Source organism: Carettochelys insculpta, chromosome 3, assembly GCF_033958435.1.
Source record: "Carettochelys insculpta isolate YL-2023 chromosome 3, ASM3395843v1, whole genome shotgun sequence".
NCBI lineage: Eukaryota > Metazoa > Chordata > Testudines > Carettochelyidae > Carettochelys > Carettochelys insculpta.
Window position 1 is genome coordinate 39,632,373 of NC_134139.1, and position 23,089 is coordinate 39,655,461.

The window sequence follows — 23,089 nt, forward strand, 5'->3', positions numbered from 1 at the left end:
CAAGCTGTCACAAGCACATTGATAAAACTAAAAAGAAAAGGGTTAATACTATTCAGGAACTCACAGGCATATCCTGGGGATTTGATGCAAGCATGCTTTGAATATCATTAAAACCCTTGTCTGGCCAATGGTAGAGTGTTATGCGCCAGCTTGGTAAAACAGCTCCTGCTCCAGTCTCTTTGACATTGAAATCAATGCTGTGCTTATTTGTTAATGATGCTCTAAAATCAATGCCAATACTGTGGCGCTCAGCCAAGTTCAGGTGAGATGCTTCTGGGGTCCATGAGTAAAAGAAGATCCTGGCCTCTCTGGATGTGCTGATAACACTGAGACCTTGTTTCATTGCCATTGTCCCCATTTAAATCAAGGAAGCCATTCTGGATCTGTGTGTCAGTGCTCCAGGTCAGTGGAATAGATGCAAGCCCTCACTGGGTTGAATCTTCGGCCGCTTGTGTGGCATTCTGAAACAGTGGCAGAAAATCCTAAGATTTTACTTTCCACATAGATTGTGGACTGCACTTAACCAGTAACAGAAAGGAAGCTGTGTTAGTCTGTACTCCGACAAAACAAAGGAGCAGAAATTTAACACTTTAAAGACTAACAATATGATTAGGCAGCACACCATAAGAGTCACCATACTGTGATTGTGGTTAGGTACAAACAACGTGATGCATCAGACAACTGATCCATTCATGTTTGCAGTGATGGTACAAGTGGGATCTTTGTTGTGACCCCAGAAGCATTAGAATGGCTTTTGAATCTAAAAATTCAGTTATAATCCGAGCTTTCTTCTGTCTTTTTAAGCCTGTTCTGGATTTCACGTGGGATAATTTTTTTTTTCAGGAGATGAGGAGCTCTGGTGGATCTCTTATGGCACACAAATTCTGTAATCGTATAGAAAGTATTCAGTTTACAGGATTAGCAAACTATGGCATGTACTAATTTAGAAAATTTTTTGTTGCAGTTCCCAGAGTGTGGTTTCTTTGGCATGTATGACAAAATTCTCCTCTTTCGCCATGACCTGAACTCGGAAAATATTTTGCAGAGGATTACATCATCAGAAGAGATACACGAAGGAGATCTTGTTGAGGTTGTGCTCTCGGGTAGGTCCTTTATATTTGCAAAGAAACCATTTTTATTACTGGATAAAACAGTCACAGTATTACAGTACCTGGTCTACAACAATATAACTTTGGACTGCTGTCTTGAAGCTAGTTGGTTGTTCAGGCTTTGGTCTGGTCAGTATTTGGGACAGATTTCCAAAGAAATTGAGTGCTCTTTGAAATGGTATTTCTGATCTTCCCTGAGGCTGCATCTGCACTGCTTTGTAGTCTTAATCCTCCAACAGCAGTATAACCATGAAAGCTATAGTATAGATAGAACTGGGGTGTGCTTCTCCTCCCCTCTCTCCCAACCATGTTGTTTATACATTCTTCTGCACCCTTTCTGTTTTACAGCTTCCATCATTGGTGGATTACAGTTAAAAATATTGCTTATGTGGATAAGTCTTCTGACTCACCTGTCAGGATGTGATATTTTGAGGCATTGTGCTGCTTGCATGAGCCATCTTGTTTGTAAATGATGTATAAAACAAAGATGGTGGTTATTAAAGAACCCACAGTATTTTTCAAAATTTTCAAAATGTTGGGCTCCATGGCTCTGATTCAAAGCTTTTTGAAATAGATGGAGAGACATCCACAGCCTGTTTGTTGATGTGGGCAAAGCTGAAATTGGAAGTTTAACCGAGTACATCTAACTTGCATTTTAAAATCTGCATAGTGAGTCCTGGAGCCTGGGTTTACAGATCATGACCTTCAGAGGTCTCTGTATAGCACTGAAAACAGCAGTGTAGGCATTATCGCACAGGGCTTTGACATATATCAGTAATCAAGAGGGAATAGAATGCAGGGTTATGATAACTGAGGCCCAGAATGCCACCCTGTGCACAGATAGGAATTTCATGCCTGCTTTCTGAAACAGGAGTTAGATCCAGTCAGGGAAATAAGAATTGCCTTGGTCTGTCTTCTCTTTGACTTCTCTCAAGCAAAACTGGGAAGGCAATTTCCTTGGACTGCGTGTTACAACACAATGAAGCATTCTCTCCTGTCTGAAACTGCAACACAACCCAGTTTTCTTCCTTGTCTCTTTTTGACAGAATGCTTCACAAGACTGCAAAATTTGAGGTGCCATCTTGGTAGCCTAGTTTAGCATCACCCTTTGATTACAGTCCTACCAGTTCTCTATTCACCTTTAATCCTTCCAAGTTATTATGAACTGTCTTTTAAGTAATGTTTTGGGAGGCACCATATCAAATGTTAGTGAAACTAGTTCATACTTAATAAGCTGGATTTTCATCATTTGTTAATTTTATAAATCCATAACACAACATAATTTTGTTTAATAAATTTGTTAATTTTGTAGCTCCATCACATCCCCATCAGCCAGGTTTGTCAGCATCAAATATTCTTAAGTAATATGTACTGTTGAGTACTCATGACTATTATTTTACAGATATTAGCAGATAAAGAAAAGTTGGACTAAAAACCACGTGTGCATGAGAAATCCTCCAAATGTATGGAATGTAGAGACATCATTTATATTTTTTAATTTTTTTTAATTTGGGTTTTTTAACTTTGTTTTGTTTTGTTCATGGTGTTTGCAACTATTGTTTTAAAACAATGAACTATTTTTATAAATACTTACTCTTACAGTCACAAATATATAAATTATTGCATTTTTTAAAGCTTTGGCTACAGTTGAAGATTTCCAGATTCGTCCTCATGCACTTTATGTGCATTCTTACAAGGCCCCTACATTTTGTGACTATTGTGGGGAGATGCTTTGGGGTTTGGTACGACAAGGATTAAAATGTGAAGGTAAGTCATGTATTCCTAACAGGTGAATCATGATGTTATACCTATCTCATAGAGCTGGAAGGGACCTCAAGAGATCATTGAGTCTAGTCCTCTGCCCTCCTATCGCCATCCCTCACAGATATATATATATGTATATAAAAACTTGTTTGCCCCAGATCCCTAAATGGCCTCCTCAAGGATTGAATGCCCAACCCTGGATTTAGCAGGCCAATGGGCTAACCACTGAGTTATCCCTGACTTTTGAGAGGGTCACAAGGGAAACATAACGGCAGGATCTTAATTATGTTACATAATTTATTGGTTAGTGATTAATTCAGCATTTGGAAAGGAGCATAATTCAGTTCTGGGTTCTGTTCCTGCTCAGACACAACATTTGTATGACCTTGGGTGAGACACTTAATTTCCCTGTTCCAATTTCCCACCTGTAAAAAAAAAAGGAATAATGCTTAGCTTGTGCAGGTTTTGAGAGTCTCGCTGAGTACAGTATTTGAGTTCCTTGCATCAGCTTTTTAATAGTTAATGGAGAGGCTCCTAAAGGAAACCCCTTTCAGTATGGCCTATGTCCAGTTGGATTATAGAAAGTGTTGCAGTAGTAGAAACACACCACTTCCTGTCTGTTGGCTTCCTCTTTGCTCCAGTGTCCTCAGTTTAGACCTGAAAGCATGCCTGTGGAGAAGAGAATTGAGGAAGATCTGACATACCCAGTTTCCATCTTTTAGCAAGTATCAGACAAGGGTAATTGAAAACCATAATTTAAGTAAATGGCAAACTCCAAAACTTTTAGTGAACAGTAAGCTGTTATGGTAAATTACACTAACAAATACTGAGTTCTTATCCTCTTACCTTAGATGAATCTAAACAAATTGCTACATTTGTCTCCTTTATTTACCAATTTGTTTCCTTTCTGCTTTATAAAAAACATCAACTTTATATCTGTCATTTTAAAATATTTCAATTATTTGTTCTAAATAAGGCGTTCTCTTTACATAATTTTTTCCAAATTGACATTTTTTAGGCTGTGGATTAAATTACCACAAGCGGTGTGCCTTCAAGATTCCAAATAACTGTAGTGGAGTGAGAAAGAGGCGTTTGTCTAATGTGTCTTTACCAAGTTCTGGGCTTTCAGTTCCCAGACCAGTGCAAACTGAATACACAGCCACTGCTAGTGAAGAGGTATGTATCAGAAAATAAAAACAAAATACACTTTATATAGAATAGTAATGAGTTGAAACCATCATGGTTCTAGTTCCCAGAAACAGCCTTATATCGTAATTATTTTAAATTGAGTAAAAGCTATTTTATATTAACCATTTCAGATCATACATGTTTATATTTAGATTGCTGGGGAATCTTTGACACAGTGACATTTGATGATAATTCTGTGTTATTACAGGGAGTGTGAGAAGTGAAATTGGAGGAGGATTGTAACTTTCATGAACAATTTTGCCATTAATGTGTCATTCACAGTAATGTATATTCCTCAGAAATCTTGGGTAGGGAGATGATAAAATATATTGCTTCCTTCTGGAATATAGATTTAGTGTGCAATTACTATATCAGTCTGTAATAGTTAATTGGGTAAAACACAGTATAAATTGTACATTTGTAGTCTGAAAAAAGAGAATGTTCCACAGAATTCAGCAAAACACCTATATGTGGAGTAAAGAGCTTACAGGAACCATTCTTCATATAGCTATTATCCACTATAACTGACCACTACTAAGGGGTCTGAGAAATTAATACAATTTGGGTATCCGAAACATGGTAATAAAACATTCAAGGGCCAATGAGATCATTAGTTAGTTAGTTAAAGCCTATTACGCCCACTGGTGTGTAGGGCAGCAACGAAGGTCCTCCACTTCTGTCTGTCTTTGGCCATTTTCTCTAGTGTGTCCCAGATGTAGTTCATTCTCTTCATGTCTGCCTCAACAGTACGCTGCCATGTTGTCTTGGGCCTCTCACATTTCTGTCATCCATCAGATGTCCAATGAAGTGCTATCTTTACAATGGCGTCTGCCTCTCGTTTCATCACTTGACTTATTCATCTCCAGCGTCTTCTCATAATGTTAGTGGTCTTATCCTCCTGGTGGCATCTCAGGAGCAGGTTGTGGTTGGAGATTATGTTTGGCCAAAAGATGTGAAGTATCTTGTGAAAGGATGAGAGTATGGCAATGAGATCGTTAGATCAGTTCTTTTTGTTACTAACTGTGACCAGTGGGTGGGAGTAATGTACCTGATATGAAGAATGTTCTTACCAGCTAACTGTTTTTTTTAAAAAGCAAAAAGTTATTTGCAGTTGTTAGAAATAGCATTTTTGGCCAGATTTCTGGCAAGTGACATGGTTCAGTTACAAAGTTTCTGCTTTGTTGTCTTTGGCTGGGATTCTGCATCCTATTTTTTTGTCAAAGTTCTTTGCTGTCATTTGTGTTGGACTGAGGTTCGTCTGCTCCATAGATGAGTATAATAAATATTAGTTATGGCCTCCTCCAGTTGTGATCGGTTATTCCAGGGGTGAGCAAACATTTTATGTTGGACCCCACTGTTTGTCCCTGCAATTAGCAGCCCCCCACCCACCTGTCTAATGTAATCCAAACAATGGAAATTTTGGTTATGTTCACGTGAAAAAACCCTTTCAGCACATGTAAGAAAATAAATACGTAGAATGTGAAAACTTTATTAATTGGTATATAAATGTGAATACACATACATAAAAACAGTAACATATTTCAACATTTTTAATGAGATAGATAAGCCTCAGACCCAGCAGCCAATCGTGCTGTGCCCCCCTTATGAATTTCATGTTCCCCAAAGGGGGCCTAACCCCTGCACTTTGTGCACCCTTGAGTTACTCACAGATGGCAAGCTCCTTAGGACAGTCTCCTCATAGTCGCCTCCAACATCAGACAAACAGCTTCAGTGCTTCTTTGTTACACAAACTTTATAATGATTTGTTGTTGTTTCATGTACATCTATATTAGTCGCATATTCCTATATTAACTCTTCTCCCTTGACTGTACAAGTTTAGTGTTAGTTCAACCTGGTCTTTTCGAGGTTTACATTTATGTTATTTTTTCTTGTTCTCCTAAATATGAGCTGCAGCTTCGTACACATACACACTTCTACATATACTTACATGGTTAAACGTTCTCGAACAGACTCTTAAAATGAACAGAAAGTTTCTGTCAGGCCTAAATATGTCTTTGCTCCCAATAATATGATCCTAGAAGATATAGTAATTGCCAGCATAAGCAACTTTAAACTTGACTAGAAAACACAGTGAGGCTTCTGCACCTTTCAGAGCTATTTGGTAAAACTGTATTTCAGGCATCAGCAACCTTTCTGAGGTGGGGGTGCCGAAATTTGACCTTTTGACCTCTGCCTATGGTCTGAGTGCTGGTGATACTTTTAAAAGTCACTAATAGTCCTACGTACAACAGATTCATTAATAAATTAAGACACTGAGATTTTCTGTTTAGCTGTGGATGGTGACAGGAGAGAGAGCCCTGGCATGTAGAAGTGGAGTGGGCATATACTGGGGGCAAGTGAGCTGAGGGGGAAGGTCTGGACAGCCCAGGGGACCTCCAAACTCCTTTCTGTAATTAACCGGTGGCCTGAAGGATGGTGGTAGCGATTGGCGAAGTAGCAAGACGGGGCAGAAATGAAAAGCAAGAGGGCTTGGCCCCCATCCCAGACAGTAGACAGAGGAGGGGGCAGATGGACTGAAAAATCCCTGCCCTGGGGCAGATGGTAAAGGGTAGTGGTAGAGGGACTCAGTCCCTGTCCCTGGTGGACACAGGGATAGATGGCAGAGCAGGGGGTGGCTGTCAGAGGGACTCAGTCCCTGTCCCCAGGGAAGGGGGTAAAGATGGCAGAGGGATCCGTCTCCTTCTCCAGAGGAGAAGAGGACAGATGGAAAGGAGTGGAGTTGGCAGTTGAAACAAGGGAAGCAGGTCCACTCTCGACCAACCTTGTGCCTGAAGGGCTCAGCCCTGCAATCCCTGCACTCTGTGCTGCAGTGCACCTGCAACTGAAGGGCCCAGACCCATGCTCCTGGCAGCTCCGCACTGCCCCACTTCTTCAACCTGGCTCACCTGCCCCTCTGCTGGCCAGCTCATGGCCAGAACTTGCACATTTTTGCCTTCCCACAGCAGCTCTGCTCACCATGCTGTGTGCCCACACGGACAGTATAGCACCTGCAGATCTCTGAGTCCCCGCTGCATGGGCGGAGGGGGAGCAGGACCATGAAAATCTTCACAAAAATTCATTTGAATGAAGAAGATAGAATAATCACTTTCTCCACCTAAAGGTGGTGTTACCAATTTTTTTTTGCATATAAATTCTGCATATGTGCTGAGTGCATTTTAGATTTAATCTTTGTTTTTGTTTTCAGGGTAAGGGAATTAAATTGACAATATATGGTACTTTATTTGCACCTGTCAGTTGGTCCTGCATTTCTATAGTTTGTTTCATAGTGTGACATTCCTTCACCTTCTCTGATGTTCAGTATTTTCCATATGGTTGTCCCTGAAACTAAGTTACTGTTACTTTATTTTCATAATCATTGCACCTAGATCAAAATAGTAAGGCTTGAATATTTCATTTCAGTGTGTTTTGAAATAACACATTACTTTGGATTTTGAATGCTTTAATCAAATTTAGTAAATTGTGCTGGCATGCAAGGCTTTCTGAAATAGTGTGAGGTGGGTGCATGTATTTTTGGAACACCTCCCATTTTGGAGGATTCTGTGAGTGAGACTGATGTTTATCAGAAACCTGTACTATCTTTGAATCTGTATTATACTAACTGAAGAAATCATCAGTAGGTATTTTTGGTTTTTTTTCTCATTTTTGTCTTTGTGGAAATGGAGAACCATAAACTTTTTCCTATTCTGTAAAGCTGTACAGTGTGGTGCTTCCTACAGATGTCCAGAATTACTTCTTAAAACTGCCTGACCAAGATGCTGTGCAAAAATGTTTCTTAGTCTCTGTGCCAAGCATCCCTTGAAATAAATTGTTTCTAAGTCTGACATGTTTTTATTCCATCTCATGTGCATCTTTTATCCCAGCGTTGCCACCCAGAACCCAGTAAAAGAATTCCCTCCTGGAGTGGGCGTCCAATCTGGATGGAAAAGATGGTGCTTTGCAGGGTGAAGGTTCCACACACCTTTGCTGTCCATTCCTATACTCGTCCCACCATATGCCAGTACTGCAAACGTTTGCTCAAAGGCCTTTTTCGCCAAGGAATGCAGTGTAAAGGTAGGAGTTCATCGAAATTAATCTTACTGCTGTAGAGCACTGAATGTTAGTTCAAATGTAGATCACCAAAGAAGATAATTCCCCAAGAGTAATTCTGAGTAGTTTAAAATATTGTGGAAGACATTCCCCTTCCCCCTAAAATCAAGTGGAAGCTTTTAGAAAACAAAAATTTCTTAGACACTGTCAGATACAGAAAGACCTCTCAGTTGTTCATATTAGAATGCAGAGATCGCATTTTCCCTGTACAGTTTGTACCACCCTGGTCTGGCACCCTCGAGGCCTGAATGGTCCCAAATGAGGGAATTTGCTGGACCAGGGGAGGTCAGGCTTCTGGGCTTGCACGGGGGCTGCCCAGCTCCCTGACCTGGTGGGCTCCCTGCTGCTGCTGGGTGGCCTGTGGAGATTCCTCTCCAGGCTCACTGCTGGACTCCCTAGCCCTTGGTGGGCTCCCCATCCCTGGCTGGCTTCCTGCCATAGTGCGTCTGAGAGCAGGGATCCCTGGCACTTCCACTGGACTCTGCAGCCTCCATCTGGCTCCCCCTGTAGGGCTGCTGGCAGGGCTCTTTCAGCCTCTACCTGATTCCCTGCTACCACAGGGCTGACAATAGGCATCCTTGGCCCTGGCTGAACTCACTGCCAGACTCCCTAGCCCCCCACAGAACTCCCCCCAAGGGGCTTCTGGCAGGCCTGACAGTGGGGATTCTGAGCCTGGCCCAGTCCAGTTCCCCACTGCTGCAGGACTGCTGGCAGACATCCATGCCTGGCCTCCCCAGCTGAACTCCCAGCAGTGGGGCTCCCTGATCCAGCTGCCTGACTGTCCACCATGGGGCTGCCAGTGAGGCTTCCTGCCCCAGTGGGGCTGCAGTCCAGGGCCTGGGCAGCTATGGCTCTTTGGTCCAGAGGCACTCTGGTCTAGCAACATCTGTGGTCCTGCCAGATGTTTCTCCTCCATTTCTGTGCCTATGGAATCTCCTACCCTATGACTTCTCTGTCCACCGGCTGCAGCTTCCTCAGCCAACCAGGGACAGCATTTTTCCTCCTCTGGTTCCTGCCAGAAACCTGAGCTGTCCAGGCCTTGCAACTCCTTTATATGAGCCTTCTAGGACTTGGTTGTCTGCCTCCCCTTGAGTCTCTTGAGGCCATTTGGCCACACTCTCTGCTCTTATGCCCTTTTTATGAGGTGGAGTGTGGAGTGCAGGGCCTTCAAGAGGGCCTCAGAGAGCCTGGTACACTTTGTCACAGACAAAGATAAAAAAGTGGTGAATTTTTAAAAGTAACAGAAAAAGAATAATTTTACAATCTGATAGATTTTTCTGCCTTGAGTATACCAGAAGGTTAGATTTGGAGATTAAATTACTTGGTTATGTTTCATTATATTTGAAAAACGTCCAATAAATCTTCAGTATTCCTGTGGGTAAATAGTTGTTCAATTTTTTTTTCTTTTTTGTTTTCTTTCATCTGTTATCTAAAAACAACTGTAAAATCAGTAGGTTCCTTTGCAATGGGCAAAGTTATAGCCTCAAATCTTTCATCTTGGTTGGTATTACAGCTTGGAAATTCTAGGCTGCGTCCAGAATTATTTAGGAGTTTGAATCACTGCGTCTTGTAGTAGATACACTGTTGATATGTAATGAAACAACAGAAGTTCAAAAGACACTTGAAACTTTTTAACCCTTTGGAAGTTAGAAATGTGCAAAAGCAGCCGTTTCAAAGAGATCCAGTCTAAAATCCATTCAGAGACCTCTGAGCCATCTATCCCCAGTTTCAGAGAGGTGAATTTCAGTAGATACAGTTAGTTTGGGGAAGGGAGGAAAGTGTGGAGAAGAAAGAAACTAGAATGAAGGAAGAGAAATAAAAGTAGAGATGACCAGCATTTCACATATTATGGCTCTCTTCACAGCTCCTTACTGGCATTCTGAGCATCTTCCATCTTTCCATCCCCAGCTACTCAAAAGTAAACCAGAAAAGTGACCTTATTCTGTAAATCTTACTAGAAACAGCCCTGGAGAAAAGGGACAATTACTATATTGGATCATTCTAAGTGTTCAGAAGACTAAATAGGGAAGTAGTTAGTTCCAGTGCTTAGCTATCTAATTCATTCTCCTACTCTTTAAACTGTTTGTGTTAATCCAGAGGAAGTGAGAATCCCCTGGTGACTCTTGCTTTGTGTGGGTAGCAGCAGGGAGGGCCAATTTCGTGGTTCAAAAGTAATCCCGAAGACCTAGAGAATCTTTACTCGGTGGTAACTGTACTGAAAAGAGAAATATCAGAGAAGTCTTATAATCTTGACAGGGGCAGTGAGAGACTTCATATTGGCCATGGTGGCTGCAATGAAGATCAGAGCAAAACTTTAGTCCCACAACAGCAATTAGCAGAAAGCATGGGGAGGAGTCAGTCTTTGAACCCAAAACAAAGAATAAAGGGAACTGGAGATGGATAAGATAGAGAACCAGAGTATTTAATCCTGATTAAATGACCAAAATGAACATGTGAGAGAGAGAGAGTGAGTCAGAACAATATATTTTTTGGGGAGGGAAGAGATGAAAGCATAGTCATAGATGCCAGTGTGAGTTAGTGAATTGAACTGGAGACATGTCAGCAATTGACTGTGACGCAATTGTTGACATGGTTTTTGGCCTGAAGTTGAATACAATGTTGAAAATAATGCGATTAGTCATTTGAGGCTCTTTCTCAGTATGAGTAAAACTAAATTATATGTAATGACATATGTGGTTTTGTTTCTATTTTAGATTGCAGATTTAACTGTCACAAGCGTTGTGCATCTAAAGTACCTAGAGACTGTCTTGGAGAGGTGGTGTTCAATGGAGGTAGGAAAATTATGTTTTCAAATAGCAAAATACCTCCAGATATTTCATTACTTACTCAAAACCTTATTTTCATTACTTTCTGATCCTTTTAGCTCTGAATATTTTAAGGCTAACGTTTGTTAAATGCCTTTTTCACTGTCCCTTTTTTCTTCATGGAGACGAATATGTCCCTGTGAGGTAGCAGAATTAAAGGTTGTTTCTGGTGGTTTATAACATTTAAAAAAATCTTGGTAAGCTCAATATACTTCATTTGAGATTTCTCTCAAAGTCAAGAATTAGGATTACTTGTCATGTCCAAAAATGAACTTAAATTGTACTCAATCTACTTCTTGTTTTTCATGAAGGACAGCTTCCTCTTTTTGTTGAAAGAAAGGTCACTTTTAATGGAGTAAAATGGAAAATGGCACAGAGAAACATTACCTCTCTTAATGACACATTTAATGGCCAGTAAGCCAAACAATTCTTTGTAAATGCATCGGTATGCATCTGAAGAAAGAGAATTTGCACTACTTAACTGTTTGGAGCTTTGCTTTGTTTAATAAGACTCTGAGCCAAAATGGTTGAGGGGAAGTGTCATCTTTCCCTACATTTTTGAGGTTTTATTCTTTCCAGTATCATTTGTCCCTTGTCCGTTTTGATCCATTCAAAAGGGAATCCGTAGGCTTGATTCTCCATTCTTTCTGAACTTTGAGGATAGGATGGAGAGGGAGAGTCACAACTGACTGATTGTATCTCTCTGGCCCTTGGCTGCCTGGCAATGTAAGTTAAAGCTTCTGGGGAGCAGTTCCAGTTTGTGCCAGTGAAGAGCAGAGTGTAGTCAGACTCTCTTCTGCCAGACCCCGCCTTTGGATTGTCCCTAATACGACTGTCCTCTATATGCTGGAGTGGGAGATCACCAGGCACAGGAGGAAGCTTGTCATTGAGGGAGTGTTGGAACAAAGTCTGGGCACAGTATATGAAGCAAGCAGGAGGGTTTATTACACATAGTGCTGGTGGGGTGCCACTTCGCCCATCAGGACTCAGGACCATAACCTGTCTCAGAAATTCCCATCCTACATGGAGCATTGCCTTGAACAGGAAATTCACCATTGGCCATCGCTGTCCACTGTAAGGCCATTTTGTATTGCAGCATATGTAGTACAAAATAAGTAGAAAACCAGTGATCCAGTTAAAAGACTGCTTGTAATTTTTTTCATGAGGACTGTTTTGGCTGCCCTTCCCTAACTTTGCCTAATATATGAGGCCTTCAGTGTATTCTTTATACTCTCTGCATCAGTGATGGAAAAAATGCTGTTTTTAAAATTGTTTTGCAAGTGTACTCGATAGTCTTTTTGTTTGTGATGTGACTTTTTTCCTTTGTTTTAGTAAGACTACATTGGGAAATAGGGGAGAATTTTGTGACTTGTCATATGTTTAAGTCAAGTCTATCTGTTTTTAGAACCTTCAAGTCCAGGCCAAGATTTGGACATGCCAATGGAAGTTGATAGCAATGAAATAAACAGCGACTGTAGTCGGGGTTTGGATGATGCAGAAGAACCCTCTCCTCCAGAGGACAAAATGTTTTTTATGGACCCTTCTGATCTTGATGTGGACAAAGACGAAGAAGCTGTTAAAACAATTAGGTAAGCAGTGACACAGATTTTTGTGCCATGGGCATTCTGTTCCCCGGCACTGTATACTAAAACGCACACTATGTTGTTCGTTCCAAATTTGTTGTTGGTAGTCACAGTTTTACAAAACATTCAGTCCCAAGTAAAGGTGAAAACCAAGTAAATTAAAAGTATAGATCAGGAATATCTGAACTTAGTGATCCTCCGAGCTGCATACAGCAATCTTCAGAAGTTTGAGAGGTCTGCAGCAAGGTGATGTGGCTTGGAGCTTCGTCCCCACAGACTCCACGGGGTTTTGGTGTTTCAGCCATGCCCTGCTGAAGCCTTGCATTCTTGCAGGCGCCTCGCATGGAAGTGAAACCCCAAGACTCCCCCGATGCTGGAACTGTGGGTCAAGAGATGCTGCCATATCCCCCTGACTTGATATGGTTGCCATTATACACAGGGTTTACAGTTTGGTTGAATGACGCCCCCTCTATAAAACAGTTTCAGTATCCCTTCCAACTGGGCAAAAACTCAAGATCCCTCAATCTCATGGTTGAAAAATAGATGTTTAAAGGAATGGGTCTTTGAAAGAGCTACACCAGCACAGATATACACTGGGATTTTTTTCTTGAAAAAGTTGCTGTCTTGTCACTGCCAACCTGAAAATAAATCATCTTATTGAAACAAAAAAGCAGTCAAGTAGCACTTTACAGACTAACAAAATAATTTATTAGGTGGTGAGCTTTCGTGGGACAGACCCACTTCTTCAGACCATAGCCATACCAGAACAGACTCAATATTTAAGGCACTGAGAACCAGAAAAGTAATCAAGGTTGGCAAATCCAGAAAAAAAATAATCAAGGTGAGCAAATCAGAGAGTAGAGGGGCAGAAATGGGGGGGAAGTCAAGAATTAGATTAAGCCAAGTATGCAAAAGAGCCCCTATAATGACCCAGAAAATTCACATCTTGGTTCAAACCATGTGTTAATGTGTCGAATTTGAATGTAAAAGAGAGTTCAGAAGCCTCTCTTTGCAGACTTTTGTGATAGGTTGTAGGTCTTAATCAGGATGCCACACTCCAGAAGGCCCTAGGTGACAGGCCTGTTCTCTCCTACAGACAACCTCCCAACCTTATGAGGATTCTCACCCACAACCGCAGTCTATACTGCAGGAGCACCAGTCCTGGAACTTTTCCTTGCAACAAAGTCCGTTGTCAGCTTTGTCCACATATCTATTCTGGAGATATCATCACTGGGCCTTACCAGGTTATTCACAGAATCATGGGAACATTCTCATGTTCCTCAACTAACATCATATATGCCATCGTGTGCCAACAGTGCCCATGTGCTTTGTATATTGGACAGGCCTCAAACTCTCTCAGGTAAAGAATTAATGAGCACAAAGCAGACATAAAAACACTCCTGATTCACAAACTGGTCAGTCAACATTTTCATGAAGTGGGCCATTCTGTTAATGACTTAAAAGTTTGTGTTTTAATGAAGAGGAATTTTCACAACAGTCTGCAAAGAGAGGCTTCTGAACTCTTTTATATTCAAATTCGACACATTAACACAAGGTTTGAACCAAGATGTGAATTTTCTGGGTCATTATTGGGGCTCTTTTGCATACTTGGCTTAATCTAATTCTTGACTTCCCCCCCATTTCTGCCCCTCTACTCTCTGATTTGCTCACCTTGATCTTTTTTTTTCTGATTTGTCAACCTTGATTACTGTTTTTGGTTCTCTGTGCCTTAAATATTGAGTCTGTTCTGGTATGGCTATGGTCTGAAGAAGTGAGTCTGTCCTATGAAAGCTCACCACCTAATAAATTATTTTGTTAGTCTTTAAAGTGCTGCTTGACTGCTTTTTGGTTTCGATAGTATGTAGACTAGCACAGCTTTCTCTCTGTTACTATGTATCTTATTGAAAAATGTCTAGAACTATGGATGAGTCAATCGAAAACGGCTTGCTGACCAAAATCTTCTTGTCTGTTTTATGCTATGGACCTTGGACCAAATTAATTCCTATTGCAAATAGATCTAAATGGATTTAGCTTTGGTATTGTAATTCCTTGTGAGTTAGGCCAGAGGAAGTGATATTTTAGGTTTTGTAGTTTGTATTTGTATGTGTTTTGTTTTTTTTTATCAATGTGCAGCTTGACTTGTCTTTATTTACATAAAATGGTGGGTATTGACAATTTGAGGGGAAGAGTTTGGTACCTGATTTTACTGAAATCTTTTTGGGCTTGTATCAGACAATCATTATCAGTTTGGGTTAAGTTACTTTGTCATTTAAAAAAAAATTCCATAATACTTTGAAAAATGTCAGCTTGATTGTCTGAAGCCACTTTTGCAAATATTCTTACCACTTTGCTTTGTAAACATTGCTACTGCTACTTTTTGGACAGAGCACTGGTGGTTTTTATTCACAAAGTTGGATTAAACCTTCAGGTTTAACTAATTTATAGATACAAATTTAGAAACCACCAAAATTTTGTCTGTTCTAAAGCTAACAACACTAGTTGGATTTTTTGTTGAAATTGTTAGTGAATGCGTGACTCAGAGGAAGAAAGTCTGTTTCTACCTAGATGTCAGCTTATTTTTACATGTGTACAGGCACAGATGACTAGTGGAATGGCAGTATTACGAAATAGCATAATAAGTGGAAAAGAATAAGAGTATATAGGCATTTATGATTTTATTTTCTGTTGGAGAAAAAAGTTAACACTTCAGTTAATTTTTTTATGAGATGGAGTAGTGATATAAGGTTTTCTTATTCTAGCCAGGCACATCTGATCTTTAATTTTGTAAGCATACCTCTCTGTAGTAAGTTCTTTTGATGTACTAGGGAAGTTAGTAGGAGCCATATGATAGTGTTGCGGACAAAAAAATCTTGTTATTCAGTTGGATACTCATTATGGTTGTGACATTCAGTTTCTTTAGAGTCAAAGAAATAATATTTTTAGGTAAGAACTATACTGTTCTTGAAAACATATAGTACTAGTATAATTGTTGTTAAATCTTAATGGTTTCTAATTAAGTTATAACCTTTTTTTAAAACTTAGTCCATCAACAAGCAATAATATTCCGCTAATGAGAGTTGTACAGTCAATCAAGCACACAAAGAGGAAGAGCAGTACAATGGTGAAGGAAGGTTGGATGGTTCACTATACCAGCAGAGACAATCTGGTTAGTAAATGAAGTTTCATCATATATCTATTTTAAGAGGTACTTGTTTAAATCAAATTAATTTCCCTCTGTTTAAAAATGTGGTTTAGTAATGCATTGAAGTTCTTCTTTAGAATTTAATTTGATATATTTACATATGTACAGTAACAGTAGGGCCAAGCAAATCTAGGAAGGAATTGACTCCCAATTTGCTGTTCCTGAAATTAATTAGTCAGTGGTTCTCAAACTGTGGCCTGGGACCCAGTGTGGGTGACAGCCCTGTTTTAATGGGTTCACCAAGGCTGGCTTAGATTTACTGCATCTTGGGGCTGAAGCCTGAGTACAATGGCTTCAGCCTGGGGCAATGGGACTCAGGTTTCAGGTCCCCTGCCTGGGACATTGGGACCTGGGGTTTGGCTTTGGGGCCGTCTACTCCATCTGGGACAGGGTACTCAGGCAGGCTCAGATTTTGCTCTCCACCCCCACCCTGCCTGTGCCCTTGTAATAATTTTTGCTGTCAAAAGTGGCTCATGGTGCAATGAAGTTTGAGAGCCCTTGATCTAGGCTCTCCACTAGCTCCATAACGGTGCATTTAGCAGCAACAACGGTATGTATTACTCTTATCTGGAACCAGATTGTATTTTCCCATCCTACTGTGGCAAGATTTCTTAAGGACTTCATTCATGCTTTTTCCCCAATTTCCTCCATTTTGAATCTGGGTATAGCAAGTTATGGGTCCTCTCTTTTGAGCTCCTAGTAATGTGTTCCCTATGCCACTTGTTGCTGAAATTTGCCTTTGTAGTAATTGCACCAGCTTAAAGGGTAGGGAGAGTCAGGTCTTCACGACATGCTCTTCTAGTTTCAAGCTGATGGGATTTGTGTCTCAGTTTCTCTCCAAGGTTGGTTTATATGGAACTCTCTGACAATCTAGTCAACTTCCATTCCCCTGCCCCCCCAAACACCACTCAGCTCTTGGGGAAGCTAACTTTAACCTAGATGCTGCAGTAAAGGCACTATCCTCCTCTGGGATTTTGTATTAGCCAAGGAACTGAGGGATGGTTGAGCTGTCTCAACAATCTATACGCTTGGGTGAGAAGTATGCAAGAACTTGTAGGGTGCAGGTGTGGACCAAACAGACACAGTTAACCACAAGAATCTGATCTTGCCTGCGTGTGGCTCGTGAAGTGCAAGTGGAATCCATTTAGGCAATACAGTTACCATAGAGTAGTGTTTTCCAGCTGGTGGTCCATGGAACCCTGGCGTTCTGTGAAGTGAAAAGGGTTCATTGAGAAAATTTCTCTGTGGCTCCCTGCCCTGCTGCCACTGAAACAGTAGAGCTAAATTTAATTGGTTTAACGTCCGGCAGGGCAGCAGGAGGGATCTGGCTGTTAAACCAACTCAATTTAGTTCCATTATTTCAGTGGCAGCAGGGCAGGGAGTGGCATTTTGTCCCTCACTCACCCTGTTACATGAGCAGCCACACCCCTTTGGTGGGCATGGCTTGGTTCACCCTCACCAGTGGAATATCTCCATGCCATCCTTTCTTCTGCTGGGCGCTTGTGGCCACCTGGTATAGGCTCCCCAGCCAGTACCATGGATGGGTTAGTCCCAGGCGCTGGTTTGGGGCTGAGAGGGGTTAATCCTGGAGTTGGGGGTGGGTGGGTTTGCAGGATGGGGGTAAAACCTGGGGATAGGTGGGCAGATTTGGGGACTGAGGCAGGTAAAGCCTGGATGGGGGGCAGATTTTGCAGGTGGAGGGGAAGTCGAACCTGGGAATGGAGTTCTGCAAAATTCTTCCGATTTTTAAGTGTTCTGTGGCCAAATTAAATTGGGATACACTGCCAATAGGGTGCGTAACCATTCTTTCCAGTTTGTGGAATGCATCTATTCTTGAGTTTTTAAACATTGGTGTGTGTATCCTAAAGTACACATTCCTTTGTGCATGCAGTGTAAACTGAGAACTCCAGCAGTGGTAGCCTGACATTCTGTGTGTCATATAATGTGTGCTGTAAAGCATATCTAGACTTGATGTGTCTGGAAACTGAAGTTTTAGTTTTGTTTGTGCCTTATGATGCTCTGTGGTGTGTCTTGTAGAGAAAGAGGCATTACTGGAGACTGGATAGTAAGTGTCTTACGTTATTTCAAAATGAATCCGGAACAAAATATTACAAGGTAAGCAGTAATATTTAACAGATATTTCACTTTACTTGTTACTTTACAGACATTCAGTTTACCCTCACAACAAGCCTGTGAAGTAGAATGATAAACATTGTCTCTGTTTCATAAATCAAAGATGAGGCAGAAAGTCGATGATTTGCCAGAGGCACCAGATAGGAAGAGCTAGGACTAAAACCTTGGGAGCTCATGTTTTCCGTTCCTCTGTTTAATTATCTGGACTAAATGCCTCATTTTCAAATATTTAAGTTGTTACTTAACACACCCCCCTCCCCATTTAACTTGTACATAAAGTTTCTTAGCAGTTTTTGGATAGTGGGATAGTGTGGCCAGCTGGTGATTAGAGGTTTTAAATGTTATATTTACCATACTAGAAAAAGTAATCTCTGTGTTTTAAAGATGAGGCTGTAGCTTAGAATCACAGAAATGTAGGGCTAGAAGGGATCTTGAGAGGTCATCTAGTCTAGGCCTTACTGCTGAGGTAGATATACTTAGATCATCCCTGTCAGGTGTAGATGTAGCTTCTTAAAAACCTCTGGTTATTCCACAACCTCTCTAGGAAGATTATTCCAGTGCTTAGCCACGTTTATAGTTAAAAGTTCTCCCTAATATATAACCCAGATACCCCAAGCTTGAGAGTAAACTGATAGGACTTGTTATATTCTAAAAAAGAGAATGCAGTGGAAAATAAATTTTCTTTTATAAAAGGTATTGTTAAATAAATAACTTCACAAGAAGTTTAACATGAGTGGTGCTCAACTTTACTAAGGGTTTTCTCTCTCTTCTTTTACTTCTGTCATCTGCTCTATTATTTCTGTAACTTGTCTGTTCACTCACTTCTGACTGATGGCCTTGTTAAAAGCTGGAGCCCTCTCTTACGATGTATGCATGCTGACTGTAAATATTCACATGGATGCCTGTATTTACTTTTAAATTCCTAGGATAAAACTTGAATTTTTTTAAGAGGAGGAATTTAACCAAAATGCATTTCTGTGTTCTTGTCTTACTTTGCACCCTATCAGGAAATTGTCCTGGCTTGTCAATAATTCCAGCAGTTATTAATATAGTGATATACGGTGTTTTATAATCTAAGCAGAGATTTTTTTCCCTCTTTTGCTGAATGCCTTCAGGCTGTGTCCAAACCTTGCAGTTCCTTTCTCCATGACATCTCTTAAGAGCCAGCTCCTTCTCTGTACATGCAACTAAAATTCTTGTTCAGTTCCTCCTCTTTCCTATCTTGACCAATTCAATCTTCTGCTTTTCGACATCTGTGAAGTTCGCATTGCCCCAGTCCAGTCTAATCAAACCACTGCTGTTAAGACAAAAAAGCAGTAAAGTAGCACTTTAAAGACTAACAGGTGAGCTTTTGTGGGACAGACCCACTTCTTCAGGCCATAGGCATACCAGAACAGACTCAATATTTAAGGCCTAGAGAACCAAAAATAGTAATCAAGGTTGACAAATCAGGAAAAAAAATTATCACGGTGAGCAAGATTTTCTTTGATTATTGCTCTTTAAATCCCTCCACTTTTTCATTACTTGAAGGCTTTTTGTCTTTACCTTAGAAACCTTTCACAATTTTGTGCTCCCTGCTTATTTGCTCTTGCTTCTTATTGAGTGATCTTCTTACTAAAATGCCATCTTAGTTCAACTTGTGGTCCACTTTTTACATGTCTTTGCACATGCACGTGTAGTCTCCTCCAACTACTGGTCTGTAAACTTATTAACCCTCACTTTTTTCATATCCTTCTTCAAGTCTACCATGATTCTATGGTAATTTGCCAGCTGATAATGGCAGTGTAGAGTGCCACTGGGAATAGCTAATATTTATATAGAAAAGAGTTTTTTAGTTTTTTGTAATTGTGCACATAACTAGCCTATGTAACCACACATTCTTACCGTTGTCCAAGTCCTTTGTCCCCTGTTCCTTATAGTTTTTTTGGTCACACTCACTACTTGTTTCTTCTTTTAGTTGTAAACTTGTCGTAAAAAGGGTGTCATTGTATGAGTATGTTTTGCACCTAATACAATGAGGACTTAGCCCAAGTATAAATCATACTACTATAAAAAAAACAAAATATAGTCTTATTACTCAAAGGCTGTGAACCCATGAAGTTTATTTAAACTGCACTCATATTTAAGTTAATGGTAGGTCTTTTTGACTTGAGAGTACAGTAGCGTCTCAAAGTAGGCGACCCCGCTCTTACATGTTTGACCCGGGACCCCCGCCCAGTTTAACCACCTGCAAGCGGTTCTGGTTCAAGCTGCCTCCGTGCAGCTCCGGCACAACCCCCCTGCTGGCTCACAAGCTGCCTGCTTGCCTGCGCCCCTGCTCTCTGCGGGTCTGGTGCGATACCCCTGCCAGCTCGCAAGTTGCCTGCCCACCCACGACCCGCAGCGCGGCTCCGGTGCGACCCCTGCCGCTAGCTCGCGCACAAACTCCCTGCCCGCTCGCATCCCTGCCCTGCGCAACTCTGGTGCAACCCCCGCCCCCACACTGGCTCACAAGCTCACCCCCCCCGCATGGCTCTGGTGCAGCCCCCTTGCCGGCTGACGAGCTGCCTGCCCGCCTGCCCCCTACGCCCCCCCCCCCCCCCCCGCATGGCTCTGGTGCAACGCCCCGCCGGCTCACGAGCTGCTCTCCCCTGACCCCCAGCGTGGCTCCGGTGTAACCCCCCTGCTGGCTCGTGAGCTGCCCGCCTCCTCCCCCCCCCAGTGGCTCTGGTGCAACCCCCCGCTGGTTCATGAGCTGCTCTCCTCCCCCGCCCCCCCTGCGTGGCTCCGGTGCAACCCCCACTGCTGGCTCACCACCCAGGCACGGGTCTGGTTCCAGCTCAACTCCCTGTTCCCCACAGCCCAGCTCAGCACCTGTGCTCAACTCCACCACTCTCCCCCTTGCAGCCCTAACCCACCCCAGGCTTAGCCCCTCCCTTCCCGCCTCCCACAACCCCAACCCACCACCAGGCTTAACATTCCCCAACTACCACCCCCAGCCCAGGACTTACCTTTCTGCTGCTTCCCCGGCTGCAGAACCTGTGTTCTGCCGGGGAAAAAGCCAGACCCCAACTTGCGCGAAATCCGGGTTTATGTGGGTGTGCTTGGAATTGAACCCTCGCGTACTCTGAGACGTTACCGTACTGGATTGGGCTCTAACTATGTTCAGAGATAAGCAGCAAAATGGGAAAAAATTAGCAATTTGGGAAGATTGGGGAGTAAGTAACAATATGAAGTTTGATTTTAGCAAAACTTTCAGTTCAGTAACTGTAATGACTCCTAATTTCTTTCTTGAAGTTCCAAGATGTTATACCAACATGTACTTACTCAGATTTTTAACACTTAATGTTTTTCTTCAGGAAATTCCACTTTCAGAAATTCTCCAGGTGAATCAGCCTCGAGATTTCTCAAACGTGGTTCAGGGCAGCAACCCACACTGTTTTGAGATCATCACTGACACCATGGTGTACTTTGTTGGCGAAAACAATGGCAACAGCCATCACAGTCCTGTTCTTGCTGCCACTGGAGTTGGACTTGATGTAGCTCAGAGCTGGGAAAAGGCCATCCGTCAGGCTTTGATGCCAGTCACTCCTCAAGCTAGCGTGTGCACTGCAGCAGGACAAGGAAAAGATCACAGTAAGCAGGCAGACAAGGCAATGTTGTTCATGTGCTGAAGCTGTTATTTATTTAGGCTCCAATTAAGGAAATCATTTAAGCATGTATTTAAAGTGAAGTCTTTATAGAAATGCTTTGTTAAGTTGGGGCTTTACTTAGTTGTTTAGATACATGGAATTTTATCATTATAACTGTGAAGAAATCTTTTCACCTGCTGTGGCACCAAACAGTAGTTAAGACTCTGTTATTTCCATCATAAATGCGTATTACAAAATCTTTATTATATGACTGTAAAATTCACATGTGGTTGATGCAGTTAATGCTGATCATGACTTAAGTAATTCTTTTAGTACAAATTTTCAAAAAAAATGACCTGCTACCTTAATTTTGAAACTTCCTTAAGTTTGAGATTTTAGTACTTTATGGTCCTGTTCCCCTCATTCCCTTCACGTTTTTGTAGTTTCACCCTAAGTGTAAGGACACAGAATGGAGCCAGTAATGGGATGTAAGTACTGACAGTGGTGGGGTGGATGCCTGCTGCACTAAAAGGCAGAAGAAAGGCTCCATTCTTCCTTCCTCATGCTTCTTGTTCACACAGAACATAAGATTCACTATTCCTGGTGCACTGAACACCAGACATTCCAAATCAGTCGCTCCAAGTTGCCCCTGTGCAGCATCTTGGCAACAGCATTTCTTGACGTAAACTGAATACTTTGCCCCAGCTGACGCCAGTCTCAAGTAGAAGAGGACAATTGTTACATATGCATGAACCTATAGAGGTTGTGGTTTTTGTGCAATACTCTGAGGAACCCAATCCCAGTGAGTTGGTATTTGTTACCATGCCACTTCTGCAGAGCCTTGCTTTGAGAGTGGAGCATTGAAGAGAACAAGCAACATGCTTTCTCTTTGTTCTCTGGAATAGTGTTCCTACATCTCAAAGCTCTTTCTGGGTTGACGTATGTCTAACATTATTGTTTTCCATGGATTTGTTCAGCATACTCTGAAAGTTCACTTGGCAGCTCAGTCTTTGTCATTTTGCCTGAGAAGATTGACTCCAGTCTGAAGGCAAAGGAAAAGCCAATTGTCCCTATGTTTTTGTCTTGTACATCTTGAGATTATACTCTTAAACTTTATGTCTAAGTTGGTTGTCTGGTGAAAACTTAAAGTAGAAATTCTGTGTGCTCTCAACTGTCCATGTCTGCGTCTTTTATTTGAAGATCAACCTTCCAGACTTTCTCCCAAATTCAGGAAATTTATGTCCTCCTTACAGCAGACCTACAAAAGGAACTCTCACAGATATTTTCCAAATCATCATGTCGTATTTTGCTTGACTTGATATTTTCTTTCTCTTATTTGCTTATATTTTCCCATCAGTTTTGGCATTTTACTAATCCAGAACTATTGCTTCACAAAACAAAACCAAGACCAGATTGTCAAAATCAAATGCGACATCTGAATATTCTTGCAGAACACTAGTGCCCAGTCTTTCACCCTGGCTGTAGTACTAGAAGTCTGTTAAATTATTTTTTTAGCCAATAGCAAAATTAAGCTTTTTATTCTCTTATATTATTATATTTTCCTTCT

At 41.4% G+C, this 23,089-nt stretch overlaps 1 protein-coding gene across 1 annotated transcript in view; it reads left to right on the top strand.

The window, feature by feature from the left end:
- The window catches only part of PRKD3 (protein kinase D3), an 86,806-nt gene that overhangs the window by 48,342 nt on the left and 15,375 nt on the right, over window positions 1–23,089 (top strand). Inside the window, exons 3-11 of the mRNA XM_074989664.1 lie at window positions 965–1,103; window positions 2,745–2,876; window positions 3,892–4,049; window positions 7,943–8,132; window positions 10,883–10,960; window positions 12,399–12,582; window positions 15,619–15,742; window positions 17,816–17,893; window positions 21,250–21,526. Coding sequence (XP_074845765.1) covers window positions 965–1,103; window positions 2,745–2,876; window positions 3,892–4,049; window positions 7,943–8,132; window positions 10,883–10,960; window positions 12,399–12,582; window positions 15,619–15,742; window positions 17,816–17,893; window positions 21,250–21,526 — 1,360 coding nt within the window. The remainder of the gene's footprint in view (window positions 1–964; window positions 1,104–2,744; window positions 2,877–3,891; window positions 4,050–7,942; window positions 8,133–10,882; window positions 10,961–12,398; window positions 12,583–15,618; window positions 15,743–17,815; window positions 17,894–21,249; window positions 21,527–23,089) is intronic.